The sequence below is a fragment of the Bufo bufo genome, chromosome 2 (genome assembly GCF_905171765.1).
Source record: "Bufo bufo chromosome 2, aBufBuf1.1, whole genome shotgun sequence".
NCBI classification, from domain to species: domain Eukaryota; kingdom Metazoa; phylum Chordata; class Amphibia; order Anura; family Bufonidae; genus Bufo; species Bufo bufo.
In genome coordinates, this window is record NC_053390.1 from 73,756,520 (window position 1) to 73,779,329 (window position 22,810).

Below are 22,810 nucleotides of genomic sequence, written 5' to 3' on the forward strand. Positions count from 1 at the left end.
CAACCATGTTGTAACCCCTCCTCCAGGGTGTCTGCAAAGCTAAAGAAGGCCAACTTTTTGGCTGCTCTGAGAGATTCTGACTTATACCACCAACCAATAAAGATGAACAGAGATCTCCTCCCCTGGGTGAAGGACACATGCAACCTTCCATCAACAGATCTTGATTGAAATACAAGGTCATGGAGGAAAAAAACTGTAATTTGATTGTCCAGGATTAGAAACACATGGCTGCTTTCTTCCAAACCCACTACCCACAGCAGCCCAGTTCTACTAAGGTGAATGGGGCTGAGTGCTAATACCATATACAGCCTGTGGAGAGATGTGGTTCTGCTTTTGGATGAAGCAGCCATTTTTTTCCAATCTTGGACAACTAATCTTTTAACAAACGTTGTATACATCAATATTACAATATTAATATAAGAAACCTTGTGATGTATCTTTCAGAAAAAAATGTTGCTTTTCCCTCTAGTAATTCACGCCTCCTTCCCTCGCCATAGACTTCTATTGGCAGCTATAATCTGATCCTTCAGTGAGCTGACAGTCCTTATCAGTCTCTCAAGGTGGATTTAGCAAAGAATGTTGATTTAGGAGGAGAGGGAGAGAAAATTCTGAAAAGTGTTGAATGAGGCATTATTTCTCTGATGAAATGCATTACAAAATTCACATGTACTATTGATTGGTATCTATTGATTGAGTGTGGTACGAAATAATCCAGTTTTTAGGGTGGAGTTGTAGAGTGGTTTACTTCTGCACTACTACCTTCCCAAGTGTCAATACACCCCTAAGGCCTCTCTCCATGTATGCATATATTTCAGTGGAGCTGCTCTGTACATTCTAAAAATAAGCGAACATTAACAGGTCTGTGTAATGAGAATATAACTAGAAGATGATTCTCTAGACTTATCACTTGCATCTTTGGCTTGTATCTCATTTCAAGAGTAATAAAGGCACAGAAATGTTATCATGAAAATTGATTCCAAAGTAAAGGTGAGAAGCAGTACAATTCTGGAGGGCGGCAGTATTCCTTAGAAGGGTACAACCACACAGCCGGGTTTCTGCTTGCAGTTTCGGAAGCCCAAACCAGAAGTGAGTTAAAAAAAAATAGGAGAAGTTCTATTTCTCCTTTTATATTTTCTCTCCTTTTATGATCCACTCCTGATTTTGGCTTCCAAAATTGCATGCAGAGACCTGACCGTGTGGTCGTACCCGAAGACCTCCGCCATCTTCATTCTTCCTCTCACAGGCCAAACACATTAGGATTCACAGAGGATTTCAGCAGATCATTTCCAGCTCTGACCAACTGATCCAAGGAGGAACCTGGGAGAATAGGAAACAGTCCCTGGTTAGAACCATCAATAGCATTTTTCTTGAAGTGCATTTCTTTGTAAGTAGTGGGTGCAATGACAGGGAGTGGCGATTGCACCGCTCCTCATCATTGTACCCCTCAGATGCCACATTCATACATGATCACGGCATTCAATAGCAATAATCTGGTGTAAAATAAGAAAAAAATTAATAAAATCATACCCTCATCCATTTGATCGTGAAGAGCCGGCCGCAGCCATCTTGTATGTAGATCTAGCACAAAATCTTACGCGGCTCCTGATGACCTCATCTAGTCGGCCGGTGGTGACGTCATACGTCACCGCACATGGGATGTCGTGCGATATCTTCAATCAAGATGCCAGCGGCCAGCTCTTTGCACTCAAATGGATGAGGTAAGTATGCTTGAATGCTAGTTTTTTACACTATTCCAGGTAAAATCGATTTGTAACCACGAAGCATGAGGAAATTCGGCTTTGCAGCCAATCAAATTTTTCCCTGAAATTCAGATTGTGGAGTTCGATTCGCTCAACACTAGCAATCAATACAACCCACACTGCTTAAAGGGGTTCTCTGGGAATTAAGAAAATGAAAATACTTAAATATTAATTTATGATAAATATATTTCTAAATACCTTTCATTAGTTATAATGTCTCGTTTTGTCTAGGGAGCAATCATTAGGAGAAATAAAATGGCCGCGGTCCAATAAGTGCACACAAAACCTGTCCAAATTACACAGCAGGACAAGTTACTTCAGAGCACTGAGATAATGAGCTGCCTCATTCTCCTCTCTGCTCTGTTTGTCAGTATACAGCTGATAAGATCTTCAGCTTAATCTCTGTAAGAATGGAGTTCATCAGGAGACATGAAGTACAGAGGGGAGGGTGTGGATAACGAGCAGCAGCTATTATATGCAGTCTCCATTACCACAGCCCACAGTCTGTCCTGTCTGTATTTCATGTCTCCTCATGAACTCCGTTCCTACAGAGATTCAGCTAAAGATCTTATCAGCTGTATTCAGGATCATAACCCATGACAGGTAGAGCAGATCTGATTAGGACAGATTTTGTGTGTACTAACAGGACAGCAGCCATTTTGTTTCCCCTGATGATTGCTCCCTAGACAACATGAGCCATTATAAATAATGAAAGGTATTTGGGAATATATTTAATATAAAGTAATATTTAGTATATTTATTTCCTTCATTCCCGAAGAACCCCTTTAACGTGCAGGCTCCATTCAAACAGCATTTCGAAGCTCTTGGTGCCGAGAGGTATGCTATGTATTTTTGGAGTCGATCGGATTTGTAGTTTTCAATAAATTTATGTTTAAAAATGAAAAAGTCCCATAGAAAGGAATGACAGAATGCTGGGAAGACTACAGCCCAAACTGCTTAACCTACAGACTCTGTTCAAACTGCTTCGAAGCTCTTGACACTGAGAGGTGTGCTAGGAGTTTTTGGAATAAATTGGGTTTGCTGATTTTTTATAAATTTTAATTTAATAAAACCCATAGAAACAAATGGCGAAATGTTCAGAGAATCAAATTTTAGCTGCCATGGATGATGTCCCAAGCACAGTCTAACTACCACCCAGTCTCACAGACAGCAAACATGCACAGCCACTCTTTTCTATGACTTTCTCTCTCTCTATCTCTCTAACACATACACACACACAAATAATTATTTTCAAGCACTATGTCTTTCCTTCAGGAAATGCCAATCTAGTTTAAAATGTATCCTGCAGCAGGACAATGACCCCAAACATACAGCCAATATCATTAAGAACCATTTTCAGCGTAAAGAAAAATCAAGAAGCCCTAGAAGTAATGATGTGGCCCCCACAGAGCCTGATCCCAATTTCTTTATGTTTGTTTGGGATTACACGAAGAGACAGGAGGATTTGAGCAAGCCTACATTCACAGAAGATCTGTAGTTAGTTCTCCAAGATGATTGGAACAACCTCCTTGCTGAGTTTCTTCAAAACCTGTGTACAAGCGTACTTGGGAGAACTGGTGTTGTTCTAAAGGCAGAGGGTGGTCACACCGAATATTGATTGGATTTAGATTTCTCTTTTCTTCTTTCACCTTGCATTTTGTTAATTGATAAAAATAAACTATTAACACTTCTAATTTTTAAAGCATTCTTACTTTGCAGGATTTTCTCACACCTTCTTAAAGCCTGTGCATGGTACTGTACAAAAGCCGTATTGTACTATTTGAAAAGCTGACTTTTTATTATTTTAGGTGCATTGGAGCATAATAAATGGTTGCAAATGTGGGCATATGTTTTCAGAAAATAAATATATTATTAAATTACAGCAACCAAGACCATATGGCTGGTGTTCCTGCAGCATGTTCTGTCTTATCTTTCAAGTTTCCTGTTGATATCTTCATTATTTTATGATTGCCACCATCCATCTTGCTGTTGGTTGCCTCTTCCTCTTGCCTCTCTTGATATTTTATTACATTTTCTCTCCTTCACATTTTTTTTTTTGTTTCACCAAAAATTAATGGTTGGATCAAATTTTTTAAGAATGGATATGCAGAAAAGCTAACATCTATGGGATCCAGCAGACCCTTGCCTACTGGCTGCCATGAGATGCAAACAGGGCAGTTTCTAGGGAAATTTACCAACAGGGCGAACATCAAAAAAGCGCCCCCCCCCCCCCCCGATTGTGGGCGGGTCTCTGCCGTACCCCATTGTCGTTGATGGGGGCGGCGGGCATTCAGTCTGCAGTGCCGGATCCAGTGAATTCTGGCAGGCTGCTCTCAGCTGGAACAGCCTGCCAGAATCACTAACGCAGTTGTGAAAGTAGCCTAATACAGCCCCCCCCAGATGTTCTCTTTCTTTATCTTCTCCATTCAGACCAGACCGCCATGATGATTTATTTCAGCCATCTCTTCTCTCTGCAGAGTTTGACATCTTAGTTTCCTACTTTTTCATCATCCTCCCACCTTCTCAACATCCCATCATGCACCCCCAAAACTATACTGCATAAACTGATAAACCCCCTGAAAATACTAGTTACACACAAATAGCCCCCCTTCAATAATTATTGGAACACAATGCTCTAAAAAATAACTGCACCCAGCAAATAGTGTCCCTGACACTAATAGTGTAACCATAATGTCCCCCAAAAACAACTGTGCTAAGCTGATACTGTGCCAGGGTGCCCCCACAGTAATAGTGATCCCAAAAATCCCAACAAAAGTGATAATACTGTGCCAGAGTAGTAATAGTGCTCCTACAGTGCCCCCAACAGTAATTGTGTCCCAGAAGTACGGTAATAATGCTCCCATAGTCCCCCAGTTGTAATAAAGCCCACCATAATGCCCCTGGTAGTAATAATTCAATTTAGGCCTAGTTCACACGAACGTTTTTTTTGCGGGTGTACGGGCCGTTTTTTGGTGTTCCGTATACGGTTCGTATACGGAACCATTCATTTCAATGGTTCCGCAAAAAAAAACGGAATGTGTTCCGTATGCATTCCGTTTCCGTATTTCCGTTCTGTTGAAAGATAGAACATGTCCTATATTTGGCCGCAAATCATGTTCCGTGGCTCCTTTAAAGTCAATGGGTCCGCAAAAAAAAACGGAACACATACGGAAATGCATCCGTATGTCTTCCGTATCTGTTCCGTTTTTTGCTGAACCATCTATTGAAAATGTTATGCCCAGCTCAATTTTATCTATGTAATTACTGTACACTGTATATGCCATACGGAAAAACGGAACGGAAAAACGGAACAGAAACGGAAACACAACGGAACTCAAAAACGGAACAACGGATCCGTGAAAAACGGACTGCAAAAAACTATAAAAGCCATACGTTCATGTGAACTAGACCTTAGGCCTCATGCACACAACCGTTGTGTGCATCCGTGGCCGTTGTGCCGTTTTTTTTCGCGGACCCATTGACTTTCAATGGGTCCGTGGAAAAATCGGAAAATGCACCGTTTTGCAGCCGAGACCGTGATCCGTGTATCCTGTCCGTCAAAAAAATATAACCTGTCCTATTTTCTTGACGGACAACGGTTCACGGACCCATTCAATGGGTCCGTGAATGAACACGGATGCACACAAGATTGGCATCCGTGTCCGTGATCCGTGGCCGTAGGTTAGTTTTTATACAGACGGATCCGAAGATCCGTCTGCATAAAAGCTTTTTCATAGCTGAGTTTTCACTTCGTGAAAACTCAGAACCGACAGTATATTCTAACACAGAGGCGTTCCCATGGTGATGGGGACGCTTCAGGTTAGAATATACTAAAAGAACTGTGTACATGACTGCCCCCTGCTGCATGGCAGGTGCTGCCAGGTAGCAGGGGGCAGCCCCCCCCCCTGTAGTTAACACATTGGTGGCCAGTGCGGCCGCCCCCCCCCCCCCCCCCCCTCCCCTGTAGTTAACTCATTGGTGGCCAGTGGGCCCCCCTCCCTCCCCTGTAGTTAACTCATTGGTGGCCAGTGCGGCCGGCCCCCCCCTCCCTCCCCTGTAGTTAACTCATTGGTGGCCAGTGGGCCCCCCTCTCTCCCCTGTAGTTAACTCATTGGTGGCCAGTGGGCCCCCCTCCCTCCCCTGTAGTTAACTCGTTGGTGGCCAGTGGTACCCCCCCCTCCCTCCCCTGTAGTTAACTCGTTGGTGGCCAGTGGGCCTTTTCCCCTCCCTCCCCCTCCTAATTAAAATCTCCCCCCTATCATTGGTGGCAGCGGAGTGTACCGATCGGAGTCCCAGTTTAATCACTGGGGCTCCGATCGGTAACCATGGCAACCAGGACGCTACTGCAGTCCCGGTTGCCATGGTTACTTAGCCATTTGTAGAACCATTATACTTACCTGCGAGCTGCGATGTCTGCATCCGGCCGGGAGCTCCTCCTACTGGTAAGTGACATGACCTGTCACTTACCAGTAGGAGGAGCTCCCGGCCGGACGCAGACATCGCAGCTCGCAGGTAAGTATAATGGTTCTACAAATTGCTAAGTAACCATGGCAACCGGGACTGCAGTAGCGTCCTGGTTGCCATGGTTACCGATCGGAGCCCCAGCGATTAAACTGGGACTCCGATCGGTACACTCCGCTGCCACCAATGATAGGGGGGAGATTTTAATTAGGAGGGGGAGGGAGGGGAGAAGGCCCACTGGCCACCAACGAGTTAACTACAGGGGAGGGAGGGGGGGGCCCACTGGCCACCAATGTATTAACTACAGGGGGGGGGGGGCTGCCCCCTGCTGCCTGGCAGCACCTGCCAGGCAGCAGGGGGCAGTCATGTACACAGTTCTTTTAGTATATTCTAACCTGAAGCGTCACCATCACCATGGGAACGCCTCTGTGTTAGAATATACTGTCGGATTTGAGTTTCACGATGTAACTCAAATCCGACGGTATATTCTAACATAGAGGCGTTCCCATGGTGATGGGGACGCTTCAAGTTAAAATATACCATCGGATTGGAGAAAACTCCGATGGTATATTAACTCCTGACTTTACATTGAAAGTCAATGGGGGACGGATCAGTTTGAAATTGCACCATATTGTGTCAACGTCAAACGGATCCGTCCCCATTGACTTGCATTGTAATTCAGGACGGATCCGTTTGGCTCCGCACGGCCAGGCGGACACCAAAACGACTTTTTTTTCCATGTCCGTGGATCCTCCAAAAATCAAGGAAGACCCACGGACGAAAAAACGGTCACGGATCACGGAAAAACTGAACCCCGTTTTGCGGACCGCAAAAAAATACGGTCGTGTGCATGAGGCCTTAGGCTGGGTTCACACTTGAGCGTTTTACAGCGCGTTCAAACGCGCTGTAAAACGCTCAACACATGAAAACCAATGCTTCCCTATGGCCCTGGTTCTCACTTGAGCGTTTTACAGCACGTTTGAACGCGCTGAAAAACGCCCTACGCTCAAAAAAGTTCATGAGCTTCTTTGGGGCGTTTTGTCGCGCGTTTGCAGCCATAGGACACTGCTGTTAATCACACAAACGCGCGTAATACGCGCGTTGACTATGGACAAAAATGCGCGACAAAAACGGGTGACACAAACGCGCGTTAAACGCGCATATCAAATACGCTCAGGTCTGAACCCAGCCTTATAGTGAGCACCAGTGCAAAAAATGCCCCGTTGTGTGTCAGTAAAAAGACAAATAAAAAAAAAAAACATCTTAGTGCCCCCAGTAGAGCCAATGTTCCCAGAATGCCCTCATGTGTTCCAATGACCCGTACTGTGTACCACTAGAAAAAAACACTTAGTGCCCCCAGTTGAGCTTAGGTGCCCATAGTGCCCCAATAATTTGTGACAGTATAAAATGCCCCTCTAGACTGCCCCACATAGATGCCCCCATAATGTTCCTCTCCCCCTTCCCCATAGTGGCACCAAAATGGTTGCCAGTATTAAATGCCCCCATAGTGCTCTTCTCCCCCACTTCTCCATAGTGCCCCCCAAAATGCGTGCCAGTAAATGGGGACCCCAGTAAATGCCCCCATAGTGCTCCTTTACCCCCCACTTCTCCATAGAGCCCCCCATAATGAGAGCCAGTATATAGAGCCCCCAGTAGATGCGTCCCTTCTTCTCCATAGTGCCCCCCCATATTGTGCCAGTATATTGGGCCCCCATAGTGCTTCCCCTCTTCTCCATAGTGCCCCCCATATTGTGCCAGTATATAGGGCCCCCATAGTGCTTCCCCTCTTCTCTATAGCCCCCCATATTGTGCCAGTATATAGGGCCCCCAGTAGATGTGTCCTCTCTTCTCCATAGTGCCCCCCCATATTGTGCCAGTATATAGGGCCCCCATAGTGCTTTCCCTCTTCTCCATAGTGCCCCCTCCATATTGTGTCAGTATATAGGGCCCCCATAGTGCCCCTCCAAATTGTGCCAGTATATAGGCCCCCCATAGTGCTTCCCCTCTTCTCTATAGTCCCCCCATATTGTGCCAGTATATAGGGCCCCCAGTAGATGCGTCCTCTCTTCTCCATAGTGCCCCCCCATATTGTGCCAGTATATAGGGCCCCCATAGTGCTTTCCCTCTTCTCCATAGTGCCCCCTACATATTGTGTCAGTATATAGGGCCCCCATAGTACCCCTCCAAATTATGCCAGTATATAGGCCCCCCATAGTACCCCTCCAAATTGTGCCAGTATATAGGCCCCCCATAGTGCTTCCCCTCTTCTCTATAGTCCCCCCATATTGTGCCAGTATATAGGGCCCCCAGTAGATGCGTCCCCTCTTTTCCATAGTGCCCCCTCCATATTGTGCCAGTATATAGGGCCCCCATAGTGCCCCTCCATATTGTGCCAGTATATAGGGCCCCCATAGTGATTCCCCTCTTCTCTATAGTCCCCCCATATAATGCCAGTATATAGGGCCCCCAGTAGATGCGTCCCCTCTTCTCCATAGTGCCCCCCCATATTGTGCCAGTATATAGGGCCCTTATAGTGCTTTCCCTCTTCTCCATAGTGCCCCCTCCATATTGTGTCAATATATAGGGCCCCCATAGTGCCCCTTCATATTGTGCCAATATATAGGGCCCCCATAGTGCTTTCCCTCTTCTCCATAGTGCCCCCTCCATATTGTGTCAATATATAGGGCCCCCATAATGCCCCTCCATATTGTGCCAGTACATAGGGCCCCCAGTAGATGCGTCCCCTCTTCTCCATAGTGCCCCCCCATATTGTGACAGTATATAGGGCCCCCATAGTGCTTTCCCTCTTCTCCATAGTGCGCCCTCCATATTGTGTCAATATATAGGGCCCCATAATGCCCCTCCATATTGTGCCAGTATATAGGGCCCCCAGTAGATGCGTCCCCTCTTCTCCATAGTGCCCCCCCATATTGTGCCAGTAAATAGGCCCCCCATAGTGCTTTCCTTCTTCTCCATAGTGCCCCCTCCATATTGTGCCAGTATATAGGGCCCCCACCCCCCTTCTTGCCATACTGTACTATAATAAAAACAATAAACACATATACTTACCTTATGCTGATTAGCGATGCGATGCAGGCCTCTTCCGCTCTGTACGGCTCAGGCGGCGCGATGACGTCATCGCGGCGCCTGGACCGGCCGCTAATAGGCTACAGGTACTAAGCCTGTAGCCTATCAGAGGAAGGGCCAAGGCCTCTCCCCTGCTCCTCCGCACCTTTCATCTGTATTGCTGTCCTGAGGACGGCGATACAGATGAATTTGGAGATGAGCACTTCCACAATGGAAGCGCTCATCTCCACTCCTGCTGCCTCTGGACAGAAAGGGCCCCCCTCCGGCGCTGGGCCCTGCTGACGGCGCCCCCCTTCTTCTGTCCTGAGGGATGCGTCCCAGGCGGTCGCACCCCTCACCCGCCTATAGAAACGGCCCTGGATGCAACCAAACAGGATACATTAGTGGTGTTAGATATTACTTTGAGAAGGAGCTTAAAGGAAATTAAACTGGAAAAAAATTGTTAAATGCTTATTGTTATAGTTTGGTTGGGTCAACTTGGCCATCTTTATACAGCGACAAAATAATTTGGTGTTAAATTGTTCCATCTAAACACAAAAGAAAAACAGAACAACCAGGAGTAGACTATGCTGCAGTTCAGAAGAATGGTCCAAGTGAAGTCCTTTGAAGTCAAGAAACAATGGTGAGGTCATTATGGGAATAACCTGCTGCTATGAGAGAATTTCCATGGTGAGGTAATGTTCTATTTAGGGTATAAGTCATTCCCGTGGCTGAATATAAAGCAAATACACTGCTCAAAAAAATTAAGGGAACACAAAAATAACACATCCTAGATCTGAATTAATTAAATATTCTTCTGAAATACTTTGTTCTTTACATAGTTGAATGTGCTGACAACAAAATCACACAAAAATAAAAAAAATGGAAATCAAATTTTTCAACCCATGGAGGTCTGGATTTGGAGTCACCCTCAAAATTAAAGTGGAAAAACACACTACAGGCTGATCCAACTTTGATGTAATGTCCTTAAAACAAGTCAAAATGAGGCTCAGTAGTGTGTGTGGCCTCCACGTGCCTGTATGACCTCCCTACAATGCCTGTGCATGCTCCTGATGAGGTGGCGGACGGTCTCCTGAGGGATCTCCTCCCAGACCTGGACTAAAGCATCTGCCAACTCCTGGACAGTCTGTGGTGCAACGTGACGTTGGTGGATAGAGCGAGACATGATGTCCCAGATGTGCTCAATTGGATTCAGGTCTGGGGAACGGGCGGGCCAGTCCATAGCATCAATGCCTTCGTCTTGCAGGAACTGCTGACACACTCCAGCCACATGAGGTCTAGCATTGTCTTGCATTAGGAGGAACCCAGGGCCAACCGCACCAGCATATGGTCTCACAAGGGGTCTGAGGATCTCATCTCGGTACCTAATGGCAGTCAGGCTACCTCTGGCGAGCACATGGAGGGCTGTGTGGCCCTCCAAAGAAATGCCACCCCACACCATTACTGACCCAATGCCAAACCGGTCATGCTGGAGGATGTTGCAGGCAGCAGAACGTTCTCCACGGCGTCTCAAGACTCTGTCACGTCTGTCACATGTGCTCAGTGTGAACCTGCTTTCATCTGTGAAGAGCACAGGGCGCCAGTGGCGAATTTGCCAATCTTGGTGTTCTCTGGCAAATGCCAAACGTCCTGCACGGTGTTGGGCTGTAAGCACAACCCCCACCTGTGGACGTCGGGCCCTCATATCACCCTCATGGAGTCTGTTTCTGACCGTTTGAGCAGACACATGCACATCTGTGGCCTGCTGGAGGTCATTTTGCAGGGCTCTGGCAGTGCTCCTCCTGTTCCTCCTTGCACAAAGGCGGAGGTAGCGGTCCTGCTGCTGGGTTGTTGCCCTCCTACACGTCTCCTGATGTACTGGCCTGTCTCCTGGTAGCGCCTCCATGCTCTGAACACTACGCTGACAGACACAGAAAACCTTCTTGCCACAGCTCGCATTGATGTGCCATCCTGGATAAGCTGCACTACCTTAGCCACTTGTGTGGGTTGTAGACTCCGTCTCATACTACCACTAGAGTGGAAGCACCGCCAGCATTCAAAAGTGACCAAAACATCAGCCAGGAAGCATAGGAACTGAGAAGTGATCTGTGGTCACCACCTGCAGAACCACTCCTTTATTGGGGGTGTCTTGCTAATTGCCTATAATTTCCACCTGTTGTCTATCCCATTTGCACAACAGCATGTGAAATTGATTGTCACTCACTGTTGCTTCCTAAGTGGACAGTTTGATTTCACAGAAGTGTGATTGACTTGGAGTTACATTGTGTTGTTTAAGTGTTCCCTTTATTTTTTTGAGCAGTGTATTTTAGGTGGAAGCTCCTTCCTGACAACTTTGGACTCTATGCACCTGAAATATTTAGGAACCTACATGATTTGAAGCTAAAACACTAGGGCTCTACATTAACACATCAGTTTTAGAAACATGTCAAATCTATTTCCAAGATATTACCTGCTTTAGCCTTAAGCCAGGAGATGGCTTTACCTTCCAGTAATTCCCATTCCTCTCTCTGGTCCAGACAAGATGCATGGAGCCAGATCACCGCCAAGACCGTCGCCCACACTGATGAGTCCATATTCTAGTGAGGAGGAAAATATAAATTAAACCGGAATATATTATCTAAGCACTTAAAGTTTCAGGCCCAAAGCCTGAGGTTGCACTACTGTGAGATCCTGATGACATGTCCACTTATCTAGGTCAGGTACAGTGCTCTCACGAGGCTCTTGTGTCGCTTCCTGTCACTGAACAGGTCACTATCTTGACACTATTCAGAACAGGGAAGATATAGATATTGGTGTGGATGGTGAATGGGTTGAACAATAGGTTCTATACTTTTATTAAAGGTGGTATCCATCCTATGTGTAGTATTAATGTATTAGATTACCTACAGTTTCCCCGGTGAGCATTTAGTTTCACAAGAGTCATCATTTTCTCAATTTAAATATGATATATGGAGCAATGGTACTGTATTTCACCCAGGTAATGAGAAGCTGTCAACTGAACTGTACCAACTGTAATGTGCCACGTGCCTCCCTACCCACGTTTCGCATTTACAGTACTGGAGGCTTGGTAGAGTGGCAAAGGAAAGGCCTAAATGAGACGTCTATAGCTAGCACCCCACTGTTGTCAAATTAGTACTTGAAAATCAGGGCGCCCATTAACTGCTCTTGCACAGGAGCTCTCGGCTGTGGGCATCTCTCCTTGAGTAATCTCTTCTGACATCACAAGTTTTTTTTCTGTCATGTAAAATGCAAAAAACATATCTGTATCATGTTAGTCGATGGATAAAAAATATACCTATTAACCTTTGTCAGATTAGCTAGAGATCGGACATGTGTCTCTTTTCATCCAAATCACGCCAACAGTAAAGAATAGGTATAAGCTGACGCATGGTCAGGTTTTTTAGAAAAGATTGTAAGCATAAAAACAAGACAGCAGCAAAATGATATCCTTGCTTGTCTGTCACTTATTTTACATCACGTCCCTGTCTGACAGCTGGAGAGCTTCTCTCTGCCAGCTTAACAAAACCACATTTCAGCAACCTTCCTCCTATCCTGGCCATTTTGGGTTCCTAATGTGACCGCTGCTGCCAATCACATGTGCAAAAACGGCATGTCATTTTATTAACCTTATTATGTTGGTCAGTGCAATTACAAAGATACTAAATTTATACAGATTCTTGAAGTTTTACTACATTTTTACAATAGATACAAGCTGCATAAGAGTTTATTTCTCGTGTGTAAGAGCTTCTGTTTCCATTGATGCCATTTTAGAGTTGCTTGGGGGACGAGTCACCGCTGCAACACACATGACCCCCGTCCATGCTGGAACTTTACAGTCAGGGACTGTCATGGTGAATGCAATAGTATAATCAAGGGCCTGGAACCAAGCAGCAGGAGGTAGGTAAGTATGCTTCCTTCCGGAAGTCTGGCAGGCAGAGAGCCAAAGAAGCTGGAGAACCATTTGAAAATGTGTTTATTTTTTATTTCAGTCCCATATAGGACTAACTTCCCATTGGTGTATTGCAGTGTATTATGACTGTCAATGTAATGCTCAAAGGCATCCTGTTAGGACCTGTCTCTAGCAGGTTGAAGGCTACATAATAAAGTTGGCACCTGCAAGTGATGATGTGGACACAGCTCCTGTCCCCGCGCCATCACTATGATGTACTATTACACCAGAACTACACAGCTCTGTTCATTTCTGCAGTGGATGGAGCTGGTTACCATCGAAGTGAAGGTGAGCACCACTGCAATAACCAGCTCCAACCACTACACAATAGATGGACCTACAGGTGAAACTCGGAAAATTTGAATATCGTGCAAAAGTCCATTTATTTCAGTAATGCAAATTAAAAGCCTGTATGTAGTTCTGGCACTGCTGGCTTTCAAAAAGTTGCAAACCTGGCATACAGTTAGTACAAGTGACGGTTGCTGAAATTTTCATGTTGCATGTTATAGTGTCTTTGGTCATTTCTTCATTCCATGATCTGACCTTTGCATATTTTTTAATGTATTGTTTTATGGGCTTTTTAAAAATAAAATAAAAAGTTATAAAAATGTTCAAGAATGTCGAATCAAGCTGAGATTATCCATACACATCCATCCTACCTGATCTGGTTTCTTGTTAATAATGTCCTGCTCTGATATTCCCAGAATAGAGCAAAATTCTGGGGTAAGATTCCAGGAACCATCAGCGTTTTGCAGGGAAATCAAACTGACGAAAGGGGGGATCTTCTGGACTTGAGCTGGTGGTGGTGGTGGTGGTGGTGACATATCCATGTATTCAGCTTCTTACGGAACAAAAAGATACAGTTAATGTTATGGAGTGAAGGTAAGTATTAATGCCATGTACAAATTCATCTCTATAAATTAGAAAGTCATCAAAAAGTTCATTTATTTCAGTATTTCAATAAAAACTCATTATATTGATTCCTTACACACAGTGATCTATTTCAAACATTTATTTATTTTAATGTTGAGGATTATGGCTTACAACTAATAAAAACCCAAAAGTCAGTATCTCAGAAAATTAGCATATTGTGAAATAGTTCAATATTGTAGACTCATGGTGTCACACTCCAATCAGATAATCAACACAAAACACCTGCAAAGGTTTCCTAGGTCTTTAAATTGTCCCTCAGTCTGGTTCTGTAGGCCACACAATCATGGAGAAAACTGATGACTTGACATTTGTCCAGAAAACAGTCATTGACACCCTCCACAAAAAGGGTAAGCCACAAAAAGTCATTGCTAAAAAAGCTGGCTGTTTACCGAGTACTCTATCCAAGCATATTAACCCCTTAACCCCTTAAGGACATAGGACGTACCGGTACGCCCTATTTCCCGAGTCCTTAAGGACCAAGGACGTACCGGTACGTCCTGACTTCAAATCTGTATTCCGGCGCCCCAGGGGTTAATCGGAACGGGATTTCGGCTGAAATCATTCAGCCGGCATCCCGTAACAATGCAGGGGGGGGTCATTTGACCCCCCCGTATCGGCGATCGCAGCAAACCGCAGGTCAATTCAGACCTGCGGTTTGCTGCGCTTTTTGCAGTTTCTGATGCCCGCGGTCCCTGACCGCGGGGATAAGAAACTTTAGAGTGGCTAAAATCAATATTTTTCACCCCCCCTGCACCCCTGCACGATTTTATGCCGGCGGGTGTCGCAGGCGGTGGGGGCGTTGCGGGAGGCGATCCCCCGCCCGCCTCCCCATGAACGATCGTTGGCTTCTAGTGGGTATACCAGGGTGCCAGCACATTGCTGGCACCCTGGTATAAACGGCTGACATCTGTGCAGATGTCAGCCGTTTAACCCTTTCCATACCGCGGTCCGTACGGACCGCTGTATGGAAAAAGTTAACTGTCATCGGTCAGGGAGCTCCCTCCCTCTCCATCGGGGGGCTGCTGTGCCTTTGCAGCCCCCCGATGGAGAGGGAGAGAGCCCCCCGACAGCCCCCCTCAGCTCGTGCTTACCCTTCCCCGTATGCGAAGTTCTGAGCAGACGGGGAAGGTTCCCATGGCAACAGGACGCCTGCTCAGGCGTCCTGCTGTCCATGGTGCTGAACAGATCTGTGCTAAAAGCATAGATCTGTTCAGTGTAAGTAAAATACAGTACAGAACAATATATATTGTACTGTACTGTATTATACAGACATCAGACCCACTGGATCTTCAAGAACCAAGTGGGTCTGGGTCACAAAAATGTAAAAAAAAGTGAAAAAAGTTAAGATAAAAAAAAAAAACATTTATCACTGAATAAAAATTAAAAAAATAAAATACACTACACATATTAGGTATCGCCGCGTCCGTAACGACCTGATCTATAAAACGTTCATGTTACTTTCCCCGCACGGTGAACGCCATAAAAATAAAAAAATAAAAACTATGAGAAAATTGAAATTTTGCCCACCTTACTTCCCAAAAAAGGTAATAAAAGTGATCAAAAAAGTTGCATGTACGCCAAAATAGTACCAATCAAACCGTCATGTCATCCCGCAAAAAATGAGACCCTACTCAAGATAATCGCCCAAAAACTGAAAAAACTATGGCTCTTAGACTATGGAAACACTAAAACATGATTTTTTTGGTTTCAAAAATGAAATCATTGTGTAAAACTTACATAAATAAAAAAAAAAGTATACATATTAGGTATCGCCGCGTCCGTATCGACCGGCTCTATAAAAATATCACATGACCTAACCCCTCAGGTGACCACCGTAAAAAAATAAAAACAAAAACGGTGTAAAAAAAGCCATTTTTTGCCATCTTACGTCACAAAAAGTGTAATAGCGAGCGATCAAAAAGTCATATGCACCCCAAAATGCCAATAAAACCGTCATCTCATCCCGCAAAAAATGAGACCCTACTCAAGATAATCGCCCAAAAACTGAAAAAACTATGGCTCTTAGACTATGGAGACACTAAAACATTTTTTTAGTTTTAAAAATGAAGTTATTGTATAAAACTTACATAAATAAAAAAAATAGTATACATATTAGGTATCGCCGCGTCCGTGACAACCTGCTCTATAAAATTACCACATGATAAAACCTGTCAGATGAATGTTGTAAATAACAAAAAAAAAAAAACGTGCCAAAAAAGCTATTTCTTGTTACCTTGCTGCACAAAAAGTGTAATATAGAGCAACCAAAAATCATATGTACCCTAAACTAGTACCAACAAAACTGCCACCCTATCCCGTAGTTTCTAAAATAGAGTCACTTTTTTGGAGTTTCTACTCTAGGGGTGCATCAGGGGGGCTTCAAATGGGACATGGTGTCAAAAAACCAGTCCAGCAAAATCTGCCTTCCAAAAACCGTATGGCATTCCTTTCCTTCTGCGCCCTGCCGTGTGCCCGTACAGCGGTTTACGACCACATATGGGGTGTTTCTGTAAACTACAGAATAAGGGCCATAAATAATGAGTTTTGTTTGGCTGTTAACCCTTGCTTTGTAACTGGAAAAAAAATATAAAAATGGAAAATCTGCCAAAAATGTGAAATTTTGAAATTGTGTCTCTATTTTCCATTAAATCTTGTGCAATACCTAAAGGGTTAACAAAGTTTGTAAAATCAGTTTTGAATAGCTTGAGGGGTGTAGTTTCTTAGATGGGGTCACTTTTATGGAATTTCTAATCTAGGGGTGCATCAGGGGGGCCTCAAATGGGACATGGTGTCAAAAAAACAGTCCAGCAAAACCTGCCTTCCAAAAACCAAACCGCGCACCTTTCACTCTACGCCCTACTGTGTGGCCGTACAGTAGTTTACGGCCACATATGGGGTGTTTCTGTGAACAGCAGAGTCAGGGCAATAAAGATACAGTCTTGTTTGGCTGTTAACCCTTGCTTTGTTAGTGGAAAAAATGGGTTAAAATTGAAAATTAGGCAAAAAAATGAAATTCTCAAATTTCATCCCCATTTGCCAATAACTCTTGTGCAACACCTAAAGGGTTAACAACGTATGTAAAATCAGTTTTGAATACCTTGAGGGGTGTAGTTTCTTAGATGGGGTCACTTTTAGGGAGTTTCTCCTCTAGGGGTGCATCAGGGGGCTTCAAATGGGACATGGTGTAAATAAACCAGTCCATAAAAATCTGCCTTCCAAAAACCAAACGGCGCACCTTTCACTCTACGCCCCGCTGTGTGGCCGTACAGTAGTTTACGGCCACATATTGGGTGTTTCTGTAAACGGCAGAGTCAGGGCAATAAAGATACAATCTTGTTTGGCTGTTAACCCTTGCTTTGTTAGTGGAAAAAATGGGTTAAAATTAAAAATTAGACAAAAAAAATGAAATTATCAAATTTCCTCCCCATTTGCCAATAACTCTTGTGCAACCCCTAAAGGGTTAACAATGTATGCAAAATCAGTTTTGAATACCTTGAGGGGTGTAGTTTCTTAGATGGGGTCAATTTTGGGCGGTTTCTATTATGTAAGCCTCGCAAAGTGACTTCAGACCTGAACTGGTCCCTAAAAATTGAGTTTTTGTAAATTTCTGAAAAATTTCAAGATTTGCTTCTAAACTTCTAACCCTTGTAACATCCCCAAAAAATAAAATATTATTCCCAAAACAATTCAAACATGAAGTAGACATATGGGGAATGTAAAGTCATCACAATTTTTTGGGGTATTACTATGTATTACAGAAGTAGAGAAACTGAAACTTTGAAATTTGCAAATTTTTCCAAATTTTTGGTAAATTAGGTATTTTATTTGTGCAAAAAAAATATTTTTTTTGACTTCATTTTACCAGTGTCATGAAGTACAATATGTGACGAAAAAACAATCTCAGAACGGCCTGGATAAGTCAAAGCGTTTTAAAGTTATGAGCACTTAAAGGGCTTCTGTTACCCCGCAAAAGTCATTTTTTTTTTTTTGGATAGTTACATTCCTTATAGCGCGATATAGGAGAATATAATGGTATTACTTACTTTCATGCGGCCGTTTCTTTAGAAAACGAAGTTTTATCATATGTAAATCCGGTCTCTACCAGCAAGTAGGGCGTCTACTTGCTGGTAGCTGCTGCAGAAATCCGCCCCCTCCTCTTGTTGATTGACAGGGCCAGCCGTGATCTCCTCCTCCGGCCGGCCCTGTCAGTATTTCAAAAATCGCGCGCCTCTGTTCAATCGGCGCAGGCGCTCTGAGATGAGGAGGCTCGTCTCCTCAGAACTCCCTCAGTGTGCCTGCGCCGATGACATCACCGAAAGAGAAGACGTCATCGGTGCAGGCGCACTGAGGGAGTTCTGAGGAGACGAGCCTCCTCATCTCAGAGCGCCTGCGCCGAATGAACAGAGGTGCGCGATTTTTGAAATACTGACAGGGCCGGCCGGAGGAGGAGATCACGGCTGGCCCTGTCAATCAACACAGCGAGGGGGCGGTTTTCTGCTGCGGCTACCAGCAAGTAGACGCCCTACTTGCTGGTAGAGACTGGATTTACATATGATAAAACTTCGTTTTCTAAAGAAACGGCCGCATGAAAGTAAGTAAGACTATTATATTCTCCTATATCGCGCTATAAGGAATGTAACTATCCAAAAAAAAAAAAATGACTTTTGCGGGGTGACAGAAGCCCTTTAACCTCTTAAGGACATAGGGCGTACAGGTACGCCCTTGTGCCCTGGTACTTAAGGACACAGGGCGTACATGTACGCCCTGTGTATTTTCGATCACTGCCGTGCGGCTGGCAGTGATCGGAACCCGGTGCCTGCTCAAATCATCGAGCAGGCACCTAGGCTAAATGCGCGGGGGGGTCCCGTGACCCCCCCATGTCGGCGATCGCGGCAAACCGCAGGTCAATTCAGACCTGCGGTTTGCTGCGATTTCTGAAGTTTCTGGTCCCCGCAGTCCCTGACCGCAGGGATCAGAAACTTTATATGCCATAAAAAAAGTTTTATTTACCCCCCCCCTGCACCCCCGAATGATTTTTATGGTGGCGGGAGGTGCAGGGGGAGGGTTGCGGGCGGTGTGGGCGGTGCGGGAGGCGGGCGGTGCGGCAGGCGGGATCGCGATCCCCCGCCCGCCTCCCCTTGTATAATCGTTGGTGTCTAGTGGGGATACCAGGGTGCCAGCACATTGCTGGCACCCTGGTATAAACGGCTGACATCTGCGATGCGATGTCAGCCGTTTAACCCTTTCCATACAGCGGTCCGTACGGACCGCTGTATGGAAAAGGTTAACAGCGCAGGGAGCTCCCTCCCTCTCCCATCGGGGGGCTGCTGTGCCTTTGCAGCCCCCCGATGGGGAGGGAGAGAGCCCCCAGAGAGCCCCCCGAGAGATCCCCTCCTTACCCTTCCCCGTCTGCGAAGTTCTGAGCAGTACTGAGCAGACGGGGAAGGTTCCCATGGCAACAGGACGCCTCTCAGGCGTCCTGCTGTCCATGGTGCTGAACAGATCTGTGCTGAATGGCATAGATCTGTTCAGTGTAAGTAAAATACAGTACAGAACAATATATATTGTACTGTACTGTATTATTCAGACATCAGACCCACTGGATCTTCAAGAACCAAGTGGGTCTGGGTCAAAAAAAAGTGAATAAAAGTGAAAAAAAAGTAAAAATCAAAAAACACATTTATCACTGATAAAAAATGAAAAAAATAAAATTCCCTACACATGTTTGGTATCGCCGCGTCCGTAACGACCTGATCTATAAAACGGTCATGTTACTTTACCCGAACGGTGAACACCATAAAAATAAAAAATAAAAAACTATGATGAAATTGAAATTTTGCCCACCTTACTTCCCAAAAAAGGTAATAAAAGTGATCAAAAAAGTCGCATGTACGCCAAAATTGTAACAATCAAACCGTCATCTCATCCCGCAAAAATCATACCCTACCCAAGATAATCGCCCAAAAACTGAAAAAACTATGGCTCTTAGACTATGGAAACACTAAAACATGATTTTTTTTGTTTCAAAAATGAAATCATTGTGTAAAACTTACATAAATAAAAAAAAAGTATACATATTAGGTATCGCCGCGTCCGTATCGCCCGGCTCTATAAAAATATCACATGATCTAACCCCTCAGATGACCACCGTAAAAAAATAAAAATAAAAACGGTGTAAAAAAAGCCATTTTTTGTCATCTTACGTCACAAAAAGTGTAATAGCAAGCAATCAAAAAGTCATATGCACCCCAAAATAGATGCCAATCAAACCGTCATCTCATCCCGCAAAAAATGAGACCCTACTTAAGATAATCGCCCAAAAACTGAAAAAACTATGGCTCTTAGACTATGGAGACACTAAAACATTTTTTTGGTTTTAAAAATGAAATCATTGTGTAAAACGTACATAAATAAAAAAAATTGTATACATATTAGGTATCTCCGCGTCCGTGACAACCTGCTCTATAAAATTACCACATGATCTAACCTGTCAGATGAATGTTGTAAATAACAAAAAAAAAACGGTGCCAAAAAAGCTATTTCTTGTTACCTTGCCGCACAAAAAGTGTAATATAGAGCAACCAAAAATCATATGTACCCTAAACTAGTACCAACAAAACTGCCACCCTATCCCGTAGTTTCTAAAATGGGGTCACTTTTTTGGAGTTTCTACTCTAGGGGTGCATCAGGGGGGCTTCAAATGGGACATGGTGTCAAAAAAACCAGTCCAGCAAAATATGCCTTCCAAAAACCATATGGTGTTCCTTTCCTTCTGCGCCCTGCCATGTGCCCGTACAGCTGTTTACGACCACATATGGGGTGTTTCTGTAAACTACAGAATTAGGGCCATAAATAATGAGTTTTGTTTGGCTGTTAACCCTTGCTTTGTAACTGGAAAAAAAATATTAAAATGGAAAATCTGCCAAAAAAGTGAAATTTTGAAATTGTATCTCTATTTTCCATTAAATCTTGTGCAACACCTAAAGGGTTAACAAAGTTTGTAAAATCAGTTTTGAATACCTTGAGGGGTGTAGTTTCTTAGATGGGGTCACTTTTATGGAGTTTATAATCTAGGGGTGCATCAGGGGGGCTTCAAATGGGACATGGTGCCAAAAAAACAGTCCAGCAAAATCAGCCCTCCAAAAACCAAACGGCGCACCTTTCACTCTACGCCCCGCTGTGTGCCCGTACAGTAGTTTACGGCCACATATGGGGTGTTTCTGTAAACAGCAGAGTCAGGGCAATAAAGATACAGTCTTGTTTGGCTGTTAACCCTTGCTTTGTTAGTGGAAAAAATGGGTTAAAATGGAAAATTAGGCAAAAAAATGAAATTCTCAAATTTCATCGCCATTTGCCAATAACTCTTGTGCAACACCTAAAGGGTTAACGACGTATGTAAAATCAGTTTTGAATACCTTGAGGGGTGTAGTTTCTTAGATGGGGTCACTTTTAGGGAGTTTCTCCTCTAGGGGTGCATCAGGGGGCTTCAAATGGGACATGGTGTAAATAAACCAGTCCATAAAAATCAGCCTTCCAAAAACCAAACGGCGCACCTTTCACTCTACGCCCCGCTGTGTGGCCGTACAGTAGTTTACGGCCACATATTGGGTGTTTCTGTAAATGGCAGAGTCAGGGCAATAAAGATACAGTCTTGTTTGGCTGTTAACCCTTGGTTTGTTAGTGGAAAAAATGGGTTAAAATGAAAAATTAGACAAAAAAATGAAATTCTCAAATTTCCTCCCTATTTGCCAATAACTCTTGTGCAACACCTAAAGGGTTAACAACGTATGCAAAATCAGTTTTGAATACCTTGAGGGGTGTAGTTTCTTAGATGGGGTCATTTTTGGGTGGTTTCTATAATGTAAGCCTCGCAAAGTGACTTGAGACCTGAACTGGTCCCTAGAAATTGAGTTTTTGTAAATTTCGGAAAAATTTCAAGATTTGCTTCTAAACTTCTAAGCCTTATAACATCCCCAAAAAATAAAATATCATTCCCAAAACAATTCAAACATGAAGTAGACATATGGGGAATGTAAAGTCATCACAATTTTTGGGGGTATTACTATGTATTACAGAAGTAGAGAAACTGAAACTTTGAAATTTGCTAATTTTTTTCAAATTTTTGTTAAATTAGGTATTTTTTGGTGCAAAAAAAAATTTTTTTTTGACTCCATTTTACCAGTGTCATGAAGTACAATATGTGACGAAAAAACAATCTCAGAACGGCCTGGATAAGTCAAACCGTTTTAAAGTTATCAGCACTTAAAGGGACTCTGGTCAGATTTTCAAAAAATGGCCTGGTCCTAAGGTGTAAAAAGGCTGTGTCCTTAAGGGGTTAAAGTGACACTGGTCAGATTTCCAAAAAATGGCCTGTTCCTTAAGGTGAAAATGAGCCCGGTCCTTAAGGGGTTAAGGACCCATGACGTAGCTGTACGTCATGGGTCCGATCCCTAAACATGGCGCCCACTTGCGCGTGCAGCGGGCTCCCTAGCCGTGGGGTCTCTGCTATTTTAAATAGCAGAGACCTGCGGCACATGTATGTGATCAGCCATAAGGCTGATCGCATACATCTTAGGCTACTTTCACACCTGCATTTCGGGGTCCGCCTGTGAGATCCGTT

The 22,810-nt window shown here is 44.1% G+C and overlaps 1 protein-coding gene across 13 annotated transcripts in view; it reads right to left on the minus strand.

The window, feature by feature from the left end:
* Nucleotides 1-457: 457 nt before the first annotated feature.
* The window catches only part of LOC120992310 (von Willebrand factor A domain-containing protein 5A-like), a 163,091-nt gene continuing 140,738 nt past the window's right edge, over nucleotides 458-22,810 (minus strand). For 8 of the 13 annotated variants that reach the window (XM_040421223.1, XM_040421218.1, XM_040421219.1 and 5 more), the window contains 3 exons: nucleotides 13,917-14,098; nucleotides 11,758-11,884; nucleotides 458-1,317 (listed from right to left, as the gene is read on the minus strand). In XM_040421223.1, the coding sequence (XP_040277157.1) occupies nucleotides 1,238-1,317; nucleotides 11,758-11,884; nucleotides 13,917-14,098 (389 nt within the window). In that variant the 3' untranslated portion in view covers nucleotides 458-1,237. The remainder of the gene's footprint in view (nucleotides 1,318-11,757; nucleotides 11,885-13,916; nucleotides 14,099-22,810) is intronic. The other 5 variants (XM_040421224.1, XM_040421220.1, XM_040421216.1 and 2 more) reach the window with 1 other exon arrangement.